The following is a 23,833-nucleotide window of genomic DNA, read 5'->3' on the forward strand; positions in this document are numbered from 1 at the left end:
TGCAGCGATTTTTGAATGAGGTGTCGATGGTGGGTAGAGAGATCTTTTCAGCTGTTCTCACAATTCACTGTAGGGTCTTGAGGCTGTGCATTTCCCCTACTACACAGTGAGACAGCTAGTCAGAATCCTCCCTATCGTATCTCTGTAGAAGGAGGTGAGGATGGGAGGGGGAGTTTGGCTCTCTTCAGCCTTCGCAGGAAGTGGAGGCGCTGCTGGGCCTTCTTGGTTAGGCAGGTGGTGTTGAGTGTCGGAGTCAAAGAGCGGTCCTCCGTCATGTGCACACCAAGAAACTTGGGGCTTTTGACTCTCTCCACAGTTGTTCAGTTGATGTTCAGTGGTGAGTGGTCCACTTGGGTCCTCCTGAAGTCGACAATCATCTCTTTAGACTTATCAACATTAAGAGATAGATTGTTGTCTCTACCCCATTCTGCAAGTGGTTCACCTCATCTCTGTATGCTGACTCATCATTGTTGCAGATTAGGCTCATGGCTGTAGTGTCATCAGCAAACTTGATGATATGATTAGACCTGAATTTTGCAGCACTGTCATGAGTCAGCAGGGTAAACAACAGTGGACTGAGCACACAGCCCTGGGGGGGCGCCGGTGTTCATTGTGGTGGTGCTGGAGGTGGAGTTGCTGATCCTGACAGACTGGGGTCTCCCAGTCAGAAAGTCCAGGATCCAGTTGCAGAGGGAGGTGGTCAGACCCAGCAAACACAGCTTTGTTATCAGTTGTTGTGGGATGCTTGTGTTGAATTCTGAACTGAAATCTACGAACAAGATCCTTACATAGTTGTCCTTTTTGTCTAGATGGGTCAGAGGCAGATAGTTGGGAGCAGATATGGGATCCTCTATTGAGCAGTTTGGATGGTAGGCATACTGAAATGTGTCCAGTGTGGTGGAAAGGCTGCTCTTTGTGTTTCATGACTATTCGCTCGAAGCACTTCATGGTGACGGGTGTGAGTGTAAAAGGCCGGTAGTCATTCAGGCAGGACACTTGTGATTTCTCCGGCATAGGGATGATGGTGGTCATCTGGAAGCACAAAGATTGCTTAGCGCTGGGAAATGTTGAAGATGTCTGTGAGGACATCTGCAAGCTGATCAGCACATTCCATGAGCACCCGGCCAGGTATGTTGTCAGGACCTTCAGCTTTCCGTGGGTTAACTATGGACAGAGTTTTCCTGACGTCTACTGCAGATAAAATCCAACCAATGAATGGAACATCCAAGTTTATAAGAGCAGAGGAAAAAGATCTGCATGCGGTGTGTGAATGTATTGAACTGTATCAGTTCTGTAACCTGCCATAGAGAACCTCCGCAGAGTAGTCCTCATATGATAAATGAATGTGATCAATTGTTTGCATTTATTTTAGCACATAGAATTGAACAGGTCTTGCCTGACCTTGGACCAGGCTGGATTCATTCTCTGAAGACAAACTCAGGATAGTATACGAAGGACATAATGAGACACATTACTAAAAACGATACACAAGCAGTGATTTGGGGATTATAGTGAAAGAATGTGTTTTTAACTCTTTCCTATACAAAGTGTTGAGAAGATTTCAAATTCACAACATGTTTATTGAAGTAACTCAAGGAATATTCGAAAGCCTTAGTGTGAGAATCAAAATAAATGGGGGACTTTCAAGTGAAATGTGGAATGAGGCAAGGATGCCTGATCTCCCCATTTTATTCACTCTATTTATTGAACCTCTGAGCCAGACAATAAGATAGAATGATTAAAAGTGGCATTGAACAGAAATTGCCATCAGGGCCGGACTGGGAGTCTCACACTCATCCAGGCCACCCCATACACCCATAACAAATTTTGAAACCACTGAGAACCCTATTTTTTCTTTCCTAAATTTAATTTATTACACCCAGTGTGGCCAGCCCATAAAAACATAATCAACCTTGAGGTAGTGAAGAAGTCCTAATTCATATCAGCTTACATGGCTGTGCCAAGCCTTTAACAAACACCAGAAGTGCAAAGCTGCCAGTAACTCTCTACTTTTCACTCACAAAAGTACGATAAATGCAGACGAGAGGTCAACAAAAGACACTTTGTTTTTGCCATTTTTCATTGACCTGTCACTTCTTTACCATGTCTACTACTATGAACAGAACTGTTTCCACATTGTCGGAAAATGACAGCTTTTTAAACTTAATGTAGTCTGTGTAGTCAATTTTGTTAAAAAAAAATACTTAAAATACCTGAGATTTAATCATACTATATTTTATACAAATATATTACCTCTACTTGTCATCTCAGGTTGACCCTGAAGTGTGACCACTGCACCAGAGCTGGTGCCAGGTTGACTCTGTCCACCTTATTGTGGAAAAATTGGAGGAAAAGGTTGTTGTTTTCAACCTCACATATGGGCAGGCATAATTTTCTAAATTGCCTAAATATCTGTTATCACAATCCTAACTACATCATGACAATATCTTTTTAGAAAAATCCTAATATTGTACATGATGTTGCCTTTTATGACTCATAGCTTGGGAAAGTGTTTTAGTTGTTATTGCTGTCGCTGCTGCTTGCCCTAACTGTATTTGTAGCTTCAACATTTAAAATAACAACATGGAGGGCTCCCTAAATGTACTGTACGTAAATTTGGATCTTACAGTGGATAATGCTGTCCTTTAGCATATTTTGAATGACGATATAGTGCTAACATTTGCTAGTAGTGAAACTGTGATACTAAAACTAATACCTGATGAGCTAAGTTAGCGAACACAAAGCTACAGTGTTTACAGATGAGACTGACCTGCACTTGAAGCCCTGAACTGGTCGTTAATTTTGCTACATTTTGCTGCTTCTTTTTGAATGGCGTTCCTCTTGCGTGTCCTTTCCGTCTCTGCTCTACCTGGCCGCTTCCTCTCCATCCTCGCTCTGTGCAGTGATAACTCTGTTCAAAACTGTTCTCCAGAGCTGAGGCCAGTGGTAGCGTAGCAAGTCAAGACAAACGGATTCATGATTTATTATTGATTTGAGCACATCGGACAAGCAATATTTTTAAAATAATAATGATTAAATAAATGAATAAAAAAAATTTTTAATAATAATTAAAGCAGAGTAGCGTGCCATATCAGTCATCAGGCCTCCAGGACTTCTCCCGGTGCTGCTGATGTCCAGTTCAGGCCTGATCGCCATTATTCAGAGCTAATGCTTTGCTGTTTCAGGAACTGTCTGTTCAGTCATTTCAGATCTTAGTGACAGTCCTGGAAGATCTGAATCCATATCAGCTTATAAACACAAATTGGCCTCTACATAGGTCTAGGATTTGTATTTTTGCCTGTATTTTTCTCTTATGTGTTTTCTACCAACTAGTTATTTTTGCCTCATCACACCACAGCTACCAATCTGAGAGGGTGAGGGTTAGCACAGGTTTCCACCAAGACACAAAGCCATCCACTGCATCTTTACGAAATGCTGCTTATGCAACATCTTGTAGATAAGCACAAAACCTTCTTCTTCCATATGAAATAGCAAACAGACATCAACTATTAGCTAATGTCACTCTGATTTAGAGGGAGAGCAGTATCCAAAATGCAGGACTAATTATATTCTCTTTGTCTCCAAGTCATGTATGGCTATAATATTGTCAGAATCCAAATTCAATAGGTTTACGATAGGTGCAACCTACACTAAGCCTCAGCAGAGATTTAATATTGCTACAAATGACTTATACCTATGCGCAAATATTAAACCTCACCACTGTTTCCCCATAGGTTTGGACCACCGTTCCTGATGAGAGAGGACAGGTCAGTGTCATGGGATCAGCTGCAGCAGAGCATCCTCAGTAAACTCTACTATCTGATGATCAGTGGAGCACAGCCACAGGTAAACAGCTCCCTTTAAATCTACCTTCGCTTTACTGACACAACCATGTGTTTGACACTGGCCTTTCAAAGCATTTCAAACATTCGATATCGGAGATATTCCGCTAAAATCTGTGAATGTCTGGCTAAAAAATTCTTTCCTCAGAAAGGTCCTGATAACTACTAGGACTGAATAATGGCAGCCTTTTAATGCTAAACCATTAATGATTAGTTAATGTGTGGCATTTCTGGTTACCACTTTTTAGTCGCACTATGACCAGACCAGACGAATCGGTTTTGAAATTGACATGGGGACAATAAAGTTCTCTGTCCAATCGACTTTGAACGTTCTGTTTTTGATGTTGATTTTTCTGCAAAGAAACCACGTCGTGAGTTCACTAGTGCTGTAGCTAGTCTCTGGTCAGTTTTTTTCATATGTTTATTAGTTCTGCTAAAGTGTTTTTTATATCAAATATTGCTGAAATACATTGCTGAGTCCACGTTCCACCAGTTCCCCCTGTTCTATATATCCATTTTGGCATGCATCCATTATATACATACTGTACGCTATATACACCAATCAGCCATCGCATTAAAAGCACCTACCTAATATTGTGTATGTCCCCCTTGTGCCACCAAAACAGCTCTGACCTGTCATAGCATGGATTTCACAAGACCTCTGAAGGTGTGCTGTGGTATCTGGCACCAAGACGTTTGCAGCAGATCCTTTAAATCCTGTAGGTTGTGAGGTGGGCCTCCATTGATCAGACTTGTTTATCCAGCACATCCTACAGACTCACAATCAGATTGAGATCTGGGGAATTTGGAGGCCAAGTCAACACCTTGAACTCTTTGTCATGTTCCTCAAACCATTCCTGAACAATTTTTGCAGTGTAGCATGGCGCATTATTCTGCTGAAAGAGGCCGCTGCCATTAGGGAATACCGTTGACATGGAGGGGTGTACTTGCTCTACAACAGTGTTTAGGTAGGTGGTACGTGTCAAAGTAAAATGTTTCCCAGCAGAACATTACCCAGAGCATCACACTGCCTCTTCCAGCTTGCCTTCTTCCCATAGTGCATCCTAGTGCCATCTCTTATCCAGTTGAGCAACACACATTAACCTGGCTATCCAAATAATATAAAAGAAAATGTGATTCATCAGACCAGGCCACCTTCTTCTACTGCTCCATTGCTTCATTCCCCACAGACATCAATGAGCCTTGGGTGCCCACGACCCTGTCGCCGGTTCACCGGTTGTCTTTCCTAGGACCACTTTTGGTAGGTACTCATCACTGCATACCAGGAACACCCCACAAGACCTGCCTTTTTGGAGATCTGACCCAGTCATTCAGCCATCAAAATTTGGCTCTTGTCAAAGTCACTCAGATCCTTACACTTGCCCATTTTTCCTGCTTCCAACACATCAACTTTGAAAACTGACTGTTCACTTGCTGCCTAATATATCCCACCCCTTTTGTCAGGTGCCAATGTAATGAGATAATCAGTGTTATTCAATTTGCCTGTCAGTGATTTTGATGGTATGACTGATAAGTGTATAATTATATTATACAGTCAGAATACAGACAGAAATACTTTCTTTCTCATGATATTTTCAGGTTCTCTCTGTCAGGAATTTAATCAAACACAAGAAATACTTAAAAGTATTTCTCACAACCGAATTCAGTCAAACAAAGTAGCTGGCGTGACTTTTTGGCACTCCATGAAATTAATTATGTCCTTGTCTTTATTTAATTTTTCCGTTCTGCTGGTGCCTTTTCAATTACCTTTCATCATGCAGCGAGTAGCACGCTTCATGTCACTCTGACAAGGTGCATGCCAATTAACACATCACTACCGGAAAAGTCAAAGACACTTGTAAATCACATCAGTGTTGTACACTGTTGGAGCCTAAGGAATTGCCTTAACTTTATCTCAGCATTATCATATACACTGAGATATCAGTTTATTAGGTACACACCCACCTTCACGCAGGTTATACTTTCCAACAAGTAATACGTCATGTGACTTTTTAGCATCAGTTAGTGTTCAATTGAGTGTTGGTATGCATAAAACCTTAGTGACTTTTAACATGGTTGTCATCCTTGGTGTTCCACACTCAACTGTTTAAAGAGTTTAACGTATGGGAAAAAAAATTCGGGTGGAAACAGCTTGTGGCATTTGTGACAACAAACAGAGAAAACACAACTAGGCAAATCTAAAGTGTCTAAAGTAAAATTGTGAATGTCATCGCAGAAGGTATCACTTATAGGACTTACTAATAGGACACAAACAAAATGTTTCCTCAGCTGAGAAAGGAAAGAGCATTTCCACTGGACACAAGGACATCAGGACTAGACTATTGAGGAGTTGGGCGGGTCAAATAAATCCAGGTTTCATTCTGATTGAATGATCAGAATTTGCCACAGACAGCATGAGTCTATCGAGACATTCTCTTTGGTGTGTATGGTATAGGGTGGTGGTGGCACTGTGATGGTGTGGGGAGTGTTTTCCTGGCGCACATTCCACTCCCCATACTCATTGAAGGATTTCTGAAAAGCAAGACATATGTAAATAGATTCTTGCTATTGAAAAGATTTTTGATGACTGAAAAGGTTTTTTAAACTCTGGCAACCCTGTCATTAACTGTCTGTATGCTGCTCCTCCCCAAAGCATGGGCAGCGTGATCCCTGGCCCAGTGGGACTTTATCAGTGTTTGTTGCAGTTCAGTTCATGCAGTAATAACTAGGACAATGAGATTTCATTGCTTCACTGTTCTCCACATCACCTTTCAAGCATATTTTTGGACCGTGTGGGAAGGGCCATGTTGGCTCAGGAGTTATTGGAAAGTTATGAGTTCAAATCCCAGCACCACCAATTGCTAGTCACTTTGGATAAAAGCAGCAGCCAAATGAATAATCGTACGATTCCTGCCCAGGTGAATTCATGCTAGGTAGGTCTAGGTAGGTATCTTTTTGTTCTATAGTACAGGCAAGCACTCTCCTGTCCACTAGAGTGCATTGTTTAGTTTCAGTCCTCTCTCACATTCAGTGTTCTTGAAAGATCCAACTAGATCTGAGAATATTTATAAAAATAACTTCATGAGTATAATTTTTTTTGTGGAACTGGATGGAAATGGTGTTTTTTCCTCTGTTATTAATTCAGTCGCGTTCTCAGGGAGTAGGCATGGTGTATACATGTGAACATTTGTGCATTTAACAGCTCATGTTAACCTACGTTACTATCGTACATGCAGTATAAAGTATACATACACTAAATGGTGTGTAACATGGAGACACGTGAAAAGGCACCTGCTAATTGCAGTATCTTATTTCAAACATGTGACTGAGCTGGGCTTTCTGTTTGAAAAAGTTTCTGACATACCTTGTTGGGTGTGGGTGTGGAAGTAAAAGTAATTATGTTTGACATTACAAACAAGACTGGTTTTATTTTGTCTAGCCCTATCTTACTACTAAAGCAAACTTAACTAGAAGCAAACATTTGCACTATTACAATTAAGTCATAATAAGAGTTTAATGGATATGCCATGGGATTGATTTACTGTAATGGACATAAGACTTGGTAGATGTGTAATTAGTATTTTGTTCTGGTATTTTCTCAAAAGTAGAGTTGATCTTTCTCTAAAGAGATATCGCAAAAGTAAAGAATAAAGTTAGTACCTCACAAAATGTCTTCTCTTGTACAGTACTTAAATATTTTGAATGTAAGAAGTCAGCTTTTTGTGATTGATGTGCCAATAATTCTAAAATAGTTTTAGCAACTTTTCTATCTGACTTATATAACATGTTCATAACCTAACATATTCAGACTTCATATAAAAACCACAATGAACTTTCTTTTACTTTCACCCAATCAGTTGTTACCCAGATGACGACGGGTTCCCTTCTGAGTCTGGTTCCTCTCAAGATTACTTCCTCATATCATCTTAGGGAGGTTTTCCTCGCCACCGGCTCGCTCAATACAGATAAATTCACACACTTAAAATCTCTATCCTGTGTTTATATGTTTCTGTAAAGCTGCTTTGAGACAATGTCCATTGTTAAAAGCGCTATACAAATAAAATTGAATTGAAAAATTGAATTGAATTACAGCAAAGTGTACTAAAGGCCACAATTTCCTACAGTTTGACTGTTTCATTATCCTGAGAGAGTATCGTATATGATTATGCAAGTTTTTTATGGGGCTGAGGTCCCACAGTGAATTTGAAGGCCACTCAAAAGTGTTCCAGTTTTTGTTTTTTTAACAACCTCTGGCATAATTCTTATGCATGAATCTTCTGTAGACTAATTAAAGTGGGAAATTTTTGCACAAATTGAAGTTCATACTTACTCAATAAGCTCACTTAATGAAATAATTAGTCACTGTCAACTCAAAATAGTTTCAATCCTGTCAGGATACTGCCATTGTCTTCAAATATGTTTTTTTGTTTGTTTGTTTGTTTGTTTTTTTTGGTTTGGTGATTTTGTAGGCCCGTCAAAGTGTCCCAATTTTCCCTTATGCCTGTAAAACCAGTCATCTGGACCCTACAGTTCTCATCCTGAAATGTGGTAGTGTCAGTGTTGTGTTTTGCCTTGACATGAAGCTCAGAAGTCAGCCTCTGTGTTTTGGCCAACAACTGACAACCTGGTTTTACGCAAAGTTATATTCATCTAAGTGTGCAACTTACTATTGGTGGATGCCACAAATGCCACAGCAAATTTCCATTGCTTCCATCATGACACCTTGGTTACACAGTGCATCTTCGTACTCCATAAGCAGTCAATGAACTCCCTCTGCTGGATGCTCTGAAAAATACATGCAGACAATAATGTAAACATATTGGATAAGGACCATTAACAGTGCAGTTCAAACGTGCTGGGTTTGATGTCCATCTCTCTCTCTCTTTTTTATTTTCGCCACTTAAGGGAACATAGGCTTCTCAGCCATATGTCTATATGCATGAGGCACACCAAATGTGCCAGTATCCTTGTACCAGCAGCCTTTCTGACACTATATTGCTCATATTTCAGTTTGAAATATCAGCGCTCCATAAAATAAATGAAACATTTCTGCATTTGTCCTTTTAAGCACTTTTTCATCATTCTTTCTAGTCTGTTTTTACACATACATGCTTTCCCAGCAGGAGACTTTTTTTATTTTATTTTTTTATCTCAGCCAGCAAAATGTAGAATTTTATTTAGAAAGGAGAGGAAGTCAATTTCATTGTTGGATGGAGTGGTGTTTCATTTTCAAGAGTTCAATAGATCCTCACAGAATGCAGAAGCACACAGGCAATTTTAAGAACAAGTAGAATATGAGACTTCAGACAGGGGTGGATTTAAATGCAGGTTTATCAAGGAAAACCAGGGCAAACAAATCAGAACAGAAAACCAGCACTCAGAAACGTAAAACAGGTCAGACGATCTATAAACAACTGCACTAGGTAATGACATACTCAGTGAACAGGCTGAACAAATCTGAAGCTCAGAAACGTCACTGACCAAAGCAAGAGCCAGACTTTAGAATGTGTTGGTGAGAGTCTGGGATCTTATGCAAGGAACACAGAGTGTGAGGTGGGAATACACTCTGGATGGGACCCCAGTCCAGCACAGTGCGCCATGCACACACTCATTCACACCTAGAATCAAAATAACATTGCCAGTCCACATGCTGGCATGTTTTTTTGGGTATTGGGAGGAAACTGGGGAACCTGGAAGAATCCACAAGGACACAGGGAGAAACTCTGCACAGACAGTAACCCAAGCTCAGGATCAAACCAGAATGAAACTGCCTGATGGTTGGGCTGGGATTTATGGACAAAATTTTATTTCAAGATAAGATTACAATATATACCACAGATTATTATGTTTTCTCTGAAATGATGCAAAAATGATCAATACAAAATAACTGCATACATTCATGACTGGTCTGTGGGGATATCTTACAAATGACCATGTTACAAACAACAGAATTACGGTGTTGAGGTGTTGTGGGGAGTTTTGCTGCTAGCTCCGACCTCAGTGACGTAAATCGGCTGCCGAAAAGTGACTTTTGCGACACTGGCGGTGTAGACAGTATAAAAAAATATCTAGCAAAACACATTTTTTCTATTGTCCTTTCTATTTCTATTGTCCTGTATCACCCAGCCCTATTTGTTGGCTACACTTCAAGGCACAAGAACAGCTTTCATGCACCTTGGCATAGATTCTACACATCTCTGAAACTGTACTAGAAGGATGAACACCATTCTTCCAAAGGACATTCCCTCAACTGATGTTTTGATTTGTATTGTGGTAGCGCGCTCACATCAATGAACATATTTACCATTCAGAGAGAAAAACATTCAGTAAGCACCCGTGCCCTGTGCATGGAGGCAGGGTCAACCTGGACGAGACAACTCCCATCAGGATGGAAACGTTTCATCATAAGATAATGGTTTTCAGTCAGAATAGCTTTATATTGATTTGCACTGAGAATTCTCTCTAAGGGGACAAGTGAACCCAAGCCATGGCAGTAAAATGTCTCCCACAGCATCACGGAGCCCATCTGTATGCAACGGTCAGTGCAATTTATATAATTTTACGGTTATTTATTAAGGGACTTTTTCTTGTCTATTGTGTTGCAGAATAACAGAGTCCTGTTTAAGATACGTGTTGTTGGGGGATCAGTGTCCTGTAGCTACTTGAATCCGCAGGATGGACGTCCGCTTTACCATCCCGCGGTAGACAGGTAAGAGGGTGCTCTCTTATGTTAATGATTTATGGGAGATTATTGTTTGGAGATATATATATATATATATATATATATATATATATATATATATATATATATATATATATATATATATATATATATATACACATATATATATATAATATTTATATATCTCATTAGAATGGAGATACAGAATAGAGTTTTGTGATCAGTAAGTGGCTTGAATGAACATATCTTTTTAAACATTTTTTTATATTTGACAAAGATGCCTACTGAATGTGCATCAGAGTCTATTTTACTCATTTTCTATGTATTTTACACAACCCCATGTATTGCAATACACACAGAGAAAGTTAATGCTGTAAACGTTTGCTGTATCCCATGAGAGGTCGTTCATTTGCAATTCCTCCACACACTGACCTACCTGGTAGCTGTGTACAGGAATTAGCAAGTGGTTGTCTTTTACCTGAGAATTAAAAAGGAAAAGAAAAAAACCTACAGCATACTGACAGCTAGTAATGAAAAGCTACTGATTGTTCCCTCTACATTCAGATCATGAACAAAGCCATGCAGTTTAGAAAAGACCTTAATAATATGTTTAGATTGTGTTCTTTAGGAGCTCAGTGCCTTAAGTAATAAGCAAAGTCAAAGGTGCATTCAAAGAGCTGAGCTGGACTTGGGCCAGTTCTTTATTTACTGCTACAAGGTCCAAGGTCATTCTTTCCATTCACAGTAGACCTGTTGACACACTTTTTGTTGTTTTGCATCTTTACGGAGAGAGTAGGTCAGATGAGTTCAAATCTGTGGACTGCCAAAGAGTCAGTTCTGAGCCCTTGAGAAAGACCCTTGATATATATATTTTTTTTAAAAAGTGTCTGTCTATTAAATACTAATAGTGTAATAATAATAATAATAAAAATAAATTATCATCACTGTTAACAAGGTTTAACATCAGTGGTTGCTCATGGTGAAAACCTTCCAGCAGGATGTAATTTGTTATATACTATTATGGGCATCATCAGTCAATGAAGGACAATCGTGTTTTACATAAAATGTAACAAATATGTTAATTGTTGTAAATGAATCTTTCATGAGAACTGAATAAAACCTCTGGTATATGGTAGAAGGCAAATGTTTTCTTTGATCATTTTCTACTTTTGGCATAAAGTACCAAATTCTGGCGTAGTTAAATTAATAACCGATCATTTAGAAAATGAATACAGCAGTCTAATTATATATTATCATCCCAACCACCAGATACCATGCTCTTCTGGAAATAGAAGGCACACATCTTCAGCATTGTGGTTTTGTCTAAATGCTTTAAGAGGGTAATTTAATAGCATAGTACATTTCCAGACCAACAGCATGGTTCTTATTTTCAGCATAGTCATCATTTTGGTATAAAATGACATCATACATAATATTGAGTTATAACAGCATGTATTGTATAATATAATATCAGGGGCTCTAATAATCACTAAGTTCCTCTCCATTTTTATAGTTGTTTTTTTTTTTTTAATAAAGAAAGTAAGTGATGAAGATGTGTAATCCCAGATCTTGATTGTCTTCAGTGATGGGCTTCATTCGTCATCTTTTCACAACGATGTAAAATCGTAAATAATGTATACTCTGACGAGGAGAAATGACGCTTTGGTTTGGCTGAAGGTTTGACTCCTCTTGCCTGCTGTTTTTTGGCCATATCGGCACAGGAATCTGAGAATCAGAGCAAGAGCCTCTTCAAAACTGGCTCGTGAAAGATCTCCAGCAGGGATGCATATGGCAGGCATGCTGAAGATTTGCTAGTTGCTTTTTAAAGGACACTGAACAAAGCAGGATGAATCATTGCTCAGTATTATCAAGTTAGTTTATTTGTATTTTTGAGACTCACAGCCAAATCCTTTTTTTCCCCCTTTTTTTGACATTCTACACAAGAGCATTAACTCTTAGTCATGTTACATAGATTATAATGAAATTGGACTAATTGGCCTACAGTCTCCAGGACCTAAAGAATGATGTCTAATTGTTGTTGTTAGGTGGCAAAGATTGCTGCAGTTGCGGGTAATGCTTTTATTAAATTTGGCAAACAACAAACAAATCTGAGAACACTTAAATTTGGGAATAGGTCAGGCAATTCACAAACAGCATACTAGAGTCAAACGCAAAATCACAACAACAAAAAACCCAGAAAAAAAGCCCAGATCAGAAACCATGAAAACTGATACAAAGGCTTGGTAAAGCACATGCAAAATCACAGCACTGAGAAGATACTTCACAATGAGTGAATGTATGGAGGGTGTGAAAAGTCCAAAAAACATTTAAAACCATACTTCTAAATAGACTGTATCCATGCATTTTATTTATTGCATCTGAGGAATAATTGCATAAAAAAAAAAAGTGAAAATTGGACAAAAAGTTGGATTCATCATAAAACTTGCATCGGATGTTTGCAGGACTACCAGACTGATAAAATACCAAACTTTTTAGCTATCTAACACGAGACTAGGTTAGACTAGTGTCGCTGACCACGGGGAAGCACAACTATCATTGTATGGGTTTAGCTGCTACAGTGTTCATGTAACTTGGAACCTATGTAGCCATTTACACACCTGGCACACCTGATATCCTTGCTCAGCATGAGAGGATGTTAGTGTTTCACTTTCAACCCCTTTACTGGTAAAATGTGTGTGTATGAATCTGTGTATATCACTTTCTCCCTCACACTAACTGACTGTGTGAGCTAGTATTTGAGATCTGTCAGCCAATAAGACAGGAGTATTTCCACGTATTTTCCTGTAAGCCCTGTCTGATTGGTATTGCCTCCGTTCACTGAAGATAAAATACAGCACTCAAAATTACAAACTGCCATCTTCTTTTACTGACATTCAGTTACGTAGTGACAAACCACTCCAAGTGGAGAATTCTTCTGGGCTAAAGTAAATGTCTGTGGGGATACAGCCCTGAAAGCCCAGACCAGGTTACACCCCTGGAGTGTGCTTATATAGGTGAATGGTAATTGAGTCCAGGTGTGTGTGATCAGTAATGTGGTGACTGTGAAGATGACACTGGGTGTTGTAGTCCTTGGCAGGCATGTTTTGTATATTTGTAGGCCGTGGTGTGTTCTCGGAGATAACAATTATTACTACTAATAGTATGATAGTATTAACTAATAATACAAAAGTATAATACTAATTACATATTATCAGTGTTATTGTTGCTGCTGTTCATTTTTCTTATGGAAGTATTAATAGTCGTTAGCATTATGTGTGGAAAGATATGAAAAATTCACTACAATGATACAAGTCCTGTATGTAGTACTAACTAATGTTTTCCTCTGTTTGCTCAGAGCTCTAAAGCTGTGTGGTTCTGGTGGTCCTCCACATGTGAAGCTGATTGTGGAGTGGGAACACAGAATAAAAGACTGGTGAGTCAGTCCATTATCGTCTATTCATCTAATCACTTTATGGCAAAAAAAAAAATGAAGGAGAGTGCACAGTCACATTAGGACTGTTTTAAGTAATGTATTCAGTTGTTCCACTGTGACGCACATTGAGAAAACAATTAGATACAAAGTGGGGCAAGATTGAATTCTTTAATATGCTGATCTTGTTCATCGTGAATATGAATACATGAACAGACTGTTAGTGAATGTCAGTATTAGTAACATAATGTTATGAAAATACAACTGCTTTACTGGAACATGAGGATAAAATGAGTATTGTGTGTGTGTGTGTGTGTGTGTGTGTGTGTGTGTGTGTGTGTGTGTGTGTGTGTGTGTGTGTAGTCTCTTTGGTAACATCCAGGAGGAGGTGGTGAAGGATTGTGAGAGTGTACGTGCCCAGCAGCAGCAGCATGTTCAGCAACATAGCTGCACACTGGACGAATGCTTTCAACTTTATACTAAAGAGGAGCAGGTAACACACACAGTCCACAATTCAGCAGCTTTTCTCTTGGAGATCTTAACAGACCCTTTGGAGTCAGGTTCCAGCTACATAACACAACTAAAAATGTCTAAACGTGTTTAGAATTCAGTAACAGGATGATATGCGCATAGACTCTTGTGAAGAGTCATTTAAGATGCAAAGGAAATAGAAGTTGTTACAACATAAAAAAGTTTGTTCAATAGGCAAAGGACGACTACAAATGCAGAAGTGAAACTAAACCTGAAGATAAGAAACAAAAGATGAACTTTAGATAAGAAGAATGTACTAGTCACACGAGAGTGACTATAGAGAATAGAGAAAGAACATGATACAGTGTCAGAATGAAGGTGTGACCAAATACAACTAAACCAAAATCATAAGCAACTAAACAATTACATCACAAGATTTAGAGTGTGACCACTTTATGCTGACTTCTAGAGATAAAGGTACAGAGGGATTTGTATGAAGCTGTGTCTGCAGCTGAGTATTTGCTTCAGAAACACCAGCTTTCCTATCAGCTCATCTCACTATGGAAAGAGTTTTCACTTTTGAGGACGAGTGACTCAGTGCTTAAGGCTCCAGGCTACTGGATAGAAGGATGTGAATTCAAATACCAGCTCCTCGAAGATACCAATGTTGGGCTCTTGTGCAAGGCCTTTCCTCGCTGTGTTCTATGGTCTGCGTCATGGCTGATTTTATTGTACTAATATGTGTGTGTGTGTGTGTATATGTATGTGTGTGTATGTATGTGTGTGTGTATGTATATATATATATATATATATATATATATATATATATATATATATATATATAAAATGTGTATGCACATTTATACACACACAAACACAGATACATACATATACATACATACACACACACACACACACACACACACATATATATATATATATATATATATATATATATATATATATATATATATATATATATATATATATATATATATATACACATACATATATAATTATACTGCCCATTATATTGCGCCCTGTGCATGCAGCTAGCTCCAGACGACGCATGGAAGTGTCCTCACTGCAAGCAGCTGCAGCAAGGCATGGTTCAGATGAGTCTGTGGACACTCCCAGACATCCTCATCCTCCACCTCAAGCGTTTCAGGCAGGTGGGCGAGCGACGAAACAAGCTCTCCACTCTCGTACGCTTCCCGCTCACAGCCCTGGACATGGCACCCCATATGGTCAAGAGGAGTAACTGCACCCGCCTGCCTTCCGCATGGAAACAGCAGCTTCATCAAAGGACTGAAACAGGCCAACATCCTGAGGACTTCCTGTATGACCTATACGCGGTGTGTAACCATCATGGAGGCATGCACGGAGGTCACTACACAGGTTTGTGGACTGATAAATCACCTGGGATTAAATCAGTATATACTGTATACGGTGAATTGCCTAGCACATTTATTAGAAAGTGTCTTTGTTGAGAAATGTGGATTTGTGGTAATTGAGTTAGAGTGTGTCAGCAGGCAAAGGTGTATGCATGAGAGTATACTGCCGGTAATCTCAGTCTTTCTGTTGTTTCAGCATACTGCAGGAATTCAGTGGATGGCCAGTGGTATGGTTACGATGATAGCAGCGTAGAGCTGGTGCCTGAGGGTGAAGTGTGTACCCGCGAGGCATATATCCTCTTTTACCAGAGACGCAACAGCATTCCTGCATGGTCAGCCAGCTGCTCGCTCCGAGGTCAGACTTCATCTCCATCGTCACTATATTGTAGAAAGATTCGATCGTTCAAATCGATGGTCGCTGTATTTGTGTTTTTATTTTTCAGGTTGGTACTCTGACCACAAATGAGTTTGATTATACAAGCACACCAAAGAATAAATTGATGACTAAAGAAATTGTTGGTTGAATATGCGCAAGCTCATGTCACTATTTGCTTGAACAGTACACAATTCTGATGAATAAGGATTGATGTGTTTTATGGAAATTGAAGAGTATGGCAATGAATAAGTTATACCAAGCTGGATCTATCTACAGTTATGATTGATACGTCTGTTGGGGTTGAACATACCATTGAAAATGATATATCACTGGAAGCTAAATGTGACATTGTTTGAGTCAGTTCAAGTGAACTGTTATCTTTAAATATGAAAAATAAAACATAGTTACATGACAAGCTGAGACACAGCACTTTTATCAATGAAGATGAAAGTCCACTAGCACCTGGAGCTATTATTATTAGCAGACTTCCTTGTTCCTTGTTTTTTTTTCTGTTGTTAGTGATGAGAACTGACATGATCTCTTCTTCCACAGGCTCTACAAGCTCCTCCGTGTCTAATCACTGGCTCGTCCGTTTGACGTCTATTTCAGAAGAAAGCCAAACCTCGAGTCCCACGACCAAGACCTCCTCAGCTCCTGAACCTCAAACGCCAACTTCCCCTGTTTTCTATGAGCAGCCAAAAGGAGATGCTGGTACATTATTTCTTAACAAGCACCGATGTGGTAGATGGTACCGGGCAACTGGAGTATCCTGGTCACGTTATTTATTGCTTTTCTTTATATAATATTGAAGATTTTATAATATGGTTTTATGATTTACTGTTTTGTTGTTTCTGCTAGCAAAAATGTAACATTTATCATAGCTTGGGCAGTTTTGACAAATGTCTTCATTCAGAGCATTATCAGTGGTTTTCAGTTAATCTGAGAATCACTACGGATCCTAATTTTGTTCTTCATTCTCCACCCATAGATGGATTTGGGTCGAGACCATTTGTCCGTGGCACCCAAGGCCGTAGCGTAAGCCTGCGTTCACCCACCAAGAACAAGGAGAACCTGGCCAAAGTGCTTCCTCTACGCTGGTCTTTTGGTTCCAAGGACCGCAAGAAAGTCACCTCTGTCCCTCAGACCACACCACTGCAGTCTGGAGAACTGGTGGAGTACCTGGAATCCGGACGGAGGCCACGGTGCACCAAGGAGCCCATAGTGAGCCTGGTGGCTAGTCCTGCTCAAAGTAAAGCCCAGCTTCCTGTGGAAGACTCGCTCAGCTCGCCTAGTGGCAGCAGCGGCTTTAGTGGAGCGGAGCGTGGAAGTTGTCGTGAGCCAGACTCGCCTCGAGTACCTGAAGGCCAGAGCAGACCAGCTTCAGACAGAGGCACTACTAAGGGCAGAGATGAAGGTTTACTAACCAGGAGGACATCAAAGAGGAGACAGGAGCAACACGGAAAGAATCAAGACGGTCAGTCCCGTCGCGAATCCGCTTCTGGGCATCAGCCTGGGACTAGCACAGCTCAAAGTTTTGCGAACAGCACAAGTGAAAGCAAAAATTCCACATTAAAGCAACACTGGAACCAGCCAGCTGGAGCTACCAGGACTTTGTGCAGTCAAAACCAGCAAGATGATGTTGCAGGGAGCAGGAAAGAGGAGACTCACGACATCCCAGCATTCCTTATGCCAGGCAATGTTAAGAAGGACAACCAGTCAAAGGACGTACGTGCCAAAGAAGCAGGTCAAGGAAGAACGCTAACAAATAAGAGCTCAAACAAGCTGTCCGTGTCCAACGGCACTCCAAATGGACTGGTAGCAGAGGCGAAAAAAGGCAATGGCACCCACAGGAGCAGCAGTGCACGGTACTACAACAAGACTCTGATCAATGGAAGGGAAACCCACAGTGGTGGTGGTGGTGGTGGGGATATTAAGCGTGCGCTGAGCTCTTCCAGCCTTCAAAGCAGACTGGATCTGAATCTGAGGAGGACGGTGTCCCTCCAGAGGAACGGGTTGCTGGTTCCTCCTCAGAAGGGACACACTGCTGATAAACCGTCCTACAACACATTGCAGAGGAACAAATATAGCACCACTTCACTAGGCAGACAGAGACCAGTGCCCGAGTCCTGCTTCTGATATCAGGAAAGCTGAAGCATGTGAGTGTCTGGTTTAGGTGAAAAATCATTCCAGTCTGAGTGCCTCCCCTGAAGAGAAGATATTTAGGGTACTTTCACAAAGGCTCCAGTTGAAGGCAAAAAAAAACCAGATACAATATTTTTACTAAGAACAAAAAAAAAACCGAAATAGCGTTTTTAAACAACTCGTTTTAAATTCTGTAACAAGACCAGTTAATAATGTGATTCGTTTTATAGAGCCCACAAATGAACAAGAATTTTAACTAGCTTATTATTTATGTTATCTTCAGACTTTCACATAGCTTTTAGGTTAACATACTGTCACATGTTTGTATTCAGCGTATCATCTCTGTGCTGTGGCTCTAGACACGAAAAGTAATGGAAACGTGAAAAAAATCACACAATATGCAGTGTAAGGAATGAAAACACAACAGGACGTGCCATCATAGCAAACTAATCGACAATGTAGAATGCTGTTGGCTTCTAAGAGTTTTATTTATCTTATACCACAGCAATTTTCCAACATTACAATTCTTTATTTATTACAGAAAAACGCGTCATACTTTTTAACAGTTTTATATTAAATCATTATATTTACTGTTGTGGAACATCCACAAAAATGAGTTCATTCCTGTTATCACTTACACAAATGGCAGCTATAAATCGTCGTTCCCACACGTTATCTCGAAATGAATAAGCTTGTTAAAGAGAAAGCGTACAGAGCAAAGACTTTCCCACTGCACGTCGGACTGTTACACGGTGCTGACACTGGAGACTCCTTCCATAAATCTTTATTAGCATCTACTGTACGTCCCCTGGAATGAGCTGTTATTATAAGAACGATAACGTATTCGAACAAGCGCATTCATATAAACCTGTGATCTGCCGTGCAGTCAGCACTACTGTCAGAGCCATGCTGTTAAAGAATATTAATCAATATCTTCTGAACAATCAGAATCCATAACTCAAGATATAATGTGAGCCAATCAGGAGGGTTAATAACCGCAGCTAATGACAGAAATGTCTCAAATCACATGAAATCAAATGTGATTGCAGCCTTTTGGGTAACTTTGATGTGCAGCTTTGTTATCAAAACTAAGAAATCCTAATTATTTTTGAATCCTCCCCCCGTTTATTTTTATCCAGAATAATGGTCACCGGTAGGTTTGCGACACCATACAAACCAGGACCCTGGAACTGTACGTTTCTATGTGACGCTTCTGTGATTTTCAGATATTCATCCATAAGGTCTTGACTAAATAAGATACAACTGAGATTTAACCTTTTTTTTTTTTGTATGTTTAAGGAATATTTTGCTGTAATATTTCTCACATAGTATATTCAGTGTCATGTAAATAACATCTTTATAATATTAACTCGTTTTTGCCAAAAAGCTCAGCTAGAACCTTATATTCATAAGGTTTATAATGTCAGTCAAGAGGTAGACCTACAGATTTCGCAGGGATCTGGTGCTTCAAAAAAAACAACAGCCGCCAAATTTCATTATATGTGTGTAATACAAACAAAACTACAGGTGTAATAACTTTAGAAAGCCAACATTATATTTTATGTAAAACATTGAGATGCATCGGTACAGATACTGGGATCAATTATCAGAATAATACCACGGTCATTTATTTATACTCGTACAAATGCTCCGATACCAGTGTCTGATACTGCGTGCTACTGTGTGACGTATGTTGCAGTGTATGTTGCAGTGCTACTGAACAGACGACACGAAATGACACTGAATGACCATCTTGTGAATACTGTATATGTGAAATTATCAAGAGTACAACAGAATCTTCCTGCGATACAAGTAGCCTGATAAAACATCTTGTGGCGTTTAAGCAGTATCTCTAATAGAGAGCGCGAGAACGGCCAACCTGGCAGTACCAGCAAGTGCCGTCATTAAAAAGCGGCTGTAAATCGTGCACACAACGGTGTATCCTTGCGTGTGAAGTGAGCATGTAGAGAAACCGTTGCACCTGAGCGCACTTCAGTTCTGCGAGCACTGAGACACGCACACTTTCTTTCGTCTAGTTCTCCAGGATCGACACTCGCTTGTGGCTCAGCACTTTGCACTTTTAATGACCGCACTTGTTGATACCGCTCTGCATGCTCAAGCCAGCTGTTCTCATGCTCTCTATTAAGCATACCATTTTAACACCATTATACACTTTATGACCAAAAGTATGTGGACACCTGACCGTCACACCCATACTGCATGTGGGGTTCTTCCCCAAACTGTTGCTACAAAGTTGGAAGCACAGAATTGTGTAGGGTGTCGTTGTATGCTGTAGCTTTATAATTTCCCTTCACTGGAACTGGAAGAGGCTCAGACACGTTCCAGCATGACAGTGCCCCTGTGCACAAATCGAGCTCCATGAACACATTGTTTGGCAAGGTTGGTGTGGAGGAACTCGAGTGGCCTGCACAGAGCCCTGACCTCAACACCACTGAACACCACTGGGAGGAACTGGAAAGCCAAATGTGCCCCAAGCCTCCTTACCTGACTTACCACTAATGTTTCTGAATAACCCACGCTCCTGTGGGGGAGGGGGGGGGTCATTAAAGTGCATGTTCGGGGGTACTGAATTTATTCAGTTCTGTTTGTTTTGGTTGCTGCTTCAACATTAAACTCAGCACTAGCAGTTCATTGGTAGCAGGAACCAACACAAACAAAACTGTACAATAAATTGTTCAGTGATGCCTCTGCTTGATCAATACTAAGTAAGTTATTCATTTTGTTATCAGTATCGGTATCAAGAAGTACCACGAACATGCACTTGTTCTTGATTGGGGGATGGGGGGGGGATCAGTGTGTCCCTAGTAAAACGGAAGCATTACAATATTTGTTCCGCTCTGATTTATTTGTTTTAAATTGCACTTTAGCTTTGATTTTCACGTATATCCGTGTATATCGTGTATATCTTGATCTATTTCTTATAGCATTTGTAACCTGAAAAAGCATGTGAGGAACTGACCGCCCCTTTCACAAAACATTTTCTGGTACTGTCTGTATACATGGTTTCAGACAAGCAAGGATTTGGAATATGCTTCTTTGTCAAGCAGACCCTAAAATATTTCGTCTTTTTTTTTTTTTTTTTTTTTTTTTTTTTTTTTTTTTTTTTTTTTTTAATGCTTTGGGGAACTGCACAATGGAAATGAATGCAGGAGTCATGGTGTGCTCTGCATTTTTTAGGTAATATTTTCTGGTTTTAAATCAAATATCCACTCAGTTTTTTTTTTTTGGTTTGTTTGTTTGGTTTTTCCAGAGCACAGCACTAGTTACTTTCCTAATGTACACTAGTTGGATCAACAAGCACTTGGTTTGTTCCTTGTGAAATGTACCATATGTGAGATACGTATGCCAGAGAAGCTAAGTATGCAATTAAATCTATGTTTATGCAATTAAATGCAGCAGAACAGATCAATTCTTATAAAAACAGAAACAGCAGTCAGTGTCTATTGGCAAAACAGCTCAAACTTTGATTGTGATATTATTTAAGTGCCTTTTTCTAGTGTTCATGAAGGAGCACTGGTATAAATGTTTTCTATATAGACACATGCACACTCACAAATGTGTTCTAGACGGAGTGCACGATTGCATATGATTCATCACTATAGTTATTACACAGATTGAAGATTATGGCACCATATACAGACCACACACACACAAACACACACACACTGTTCACATCACCTGCATCATCTCTCTTGTTCCAATCCAGATGCAGTTAGAAAGAGAAGCAGGTGCAGTTAATGTATGAATCAACTTTTTTACTTTTTTGTCCTTTATTCTGTCTCTCTTGTCAACATAGCAAAGATCTCAGAGTTTCCTAAAAGCATTACACACGTTCAAATAGCAACATCACATCGAACACTCCAGATAAGACTATTTTTTGTTTTTTGGGAAATTGGGCCTTTGTTCACTACATTAAGTTCATACAAGCTGTAGATCTGTTATAATATTGATAATATTACTATTGACAAAATGGCTGGTGTGCATTTTTTCACATTGTTTGAATTCAGCAGCAATATGTAGATATATAGTGAGAGAAATTGCACTTATCATGTAGCCAGGAAGTCAGACGACAACTCTTTTCGTTTATTTTTATTTTTATCTGAGAGATTGATGTCAAGCTTTAGCCCTATCTGTCCTGAAAAGCTAAGGGTTGTTATAGTGAGTGGCACTGAACAGGAACCAAAATATATTTAACTTTATTATTATTTTTTTCATTGATGGATTCATTACTGTTCAAGCAACTGTATCTATTTCCATACAGACTTCCTTCTGTACAGGCGTTCCAAGGAGTTTAGGCTTGTCCAAAGATGAAGTAGATAAGTGACAGGTGTTAGTAGATTATTTTATTTATAGTGATCCAGTGGAGAAGTACCCTCATTTAGCACACACCAGGTTTTTTTTTTTCTTCTCTCATCCCACAACCTGATGAAGGATTTATATACTTATATAATTAATGCAATCACTTAGCTCGCCATACATTATTACATTATTTAAGCTACAATAGTACCATTTTTAGTCTAGTTCATTAGATTTCTGGGCATCTGGAATTTCAGTCAAACCAGTGAAAGCAGAACAGTTTCTGTTCAAGTGACCAGACGGCTGAGAGTTCGAATCCAAGTACTGTTAGCCACTGCTGAGCCATTGAGTGAGACTCTTAACTGAATTCTGCCTTACTTCTGTCACTTTGGATCCAAGCGTCTGCCAGATGAGTAACTGTAAATGTAGGCATATACAGTATACTTGTCACCCAGCTCCCTGGTTAAATGAATTCTGGTTTTAGGACTACAAAAAACTGCATCTAGCATTTCCCATTTCAGATCAGTAACTATGATGAGAATGAATTATGTTTTGCATTTGAAGTACTATAATGAAGGAACATTGTTGCTGTTAAGGGTTAACGGTTGTGGATATATTTTTATGCAAACTTTTGTATTGGAAAACTTTTTAACTACTCTGTAATTAATGTAAATATAGCTGTACAATTGTGTAATGAATCGTTTTGCTCAAGATACTGATTAAATGGCAAAAGACAGGAATGAAACAGATGTAATCGACACACTGGAAAGAAATCTTATACATGTTTGTACCGTCACTTTATATAGCATATTGTACTTTATTTTTAATATAGCAAATTAAACACTCTATTTGTCACTGTAATGTGTAGACAGTGCCTTTGTGTGTTTCAAAGTTCTTTCTTTCTGAGTGTAACAAGTTACACTCCTGTTCCTAAAACATGCCCAAGATGAGCAGTTTTATCTGCATTCATCTTCTAAGCTGCTCTTTTCTGCTTGCACTCTGTTTACAGTTGTGCTCATAAATTTACATACCCCTTGCAGAATCTGAAAAATTTTAATAACGATACAAAATGAAGGGATCATTAAAATTTTTATTTAGTACTGCCCTGAATAAGCTATTTCACATACAGTAACAGATGTTTTACATATAGTTCACATGACACAATAATACCTGAATTTA

At 39.4% G+C, this 23,833-nt stretch overlaps 1 protein-coding gene across 1 annotated transcript in view; it reads left to right on the top strand.

The window, feature by feature from the left end:
* The window catches only part of usp43b (ubiquitin specific peptidase 43b), a 98,479-nt gene extending 74,964 nt beyond the window's left edge, over positions 1-23,515 (top strand). The window contains exons 8-15 of the mRNA XM_017459662.3: positions 3,735-3,846; positions 10,448-10,551; positions 13,880-13,957; positions 14,318-14,447; positions 15,478-15,823; positions 16,016-16,174; positions 16,748-16,906; positions 17,184-23,515. Coding sequence (XP_017315151.1) covers positions 3,735-3,846; positions 10,448-10,551; positions 13,880-13,957; positions 14,318-14,447; positions 15,478-15,823; positions 16,016-16,174; positions 16,748-16,906; positions 17,184-18,331 — 2,236 coding nt within the window. The 3' untranslated portion in view covers positions 18,332-23,515. The remainder of the gene's footprint in view (positions 1-3,734; positions 3,847-10,447; positions 10,552-13,879; positions 13,958-14,317; positions 14,448-15,477; positions 15,824-16,015; positions 16,175-16,747; positions 16,907-17,183) is intronic.
* The last annotated feature ends 318 nt before the right edge of the window (positions 23,516-23,833 follow it).

The sequence above is a fragment of the Ictalurus punctatus genome, chromosome 2, assembly GCF_001660625.3.
Source record: "Ictalurus punctatus breed USDA103 chromosome 2, Coco_2.0, whole genome shotgun sequence".
NCBI classification, from domain to species: Eukaryota; Metazoa; Chordata; class Actinopteri; order Siluriformes; family Ictaluridae; genus Ictalurus; species Ictalurus punctatus.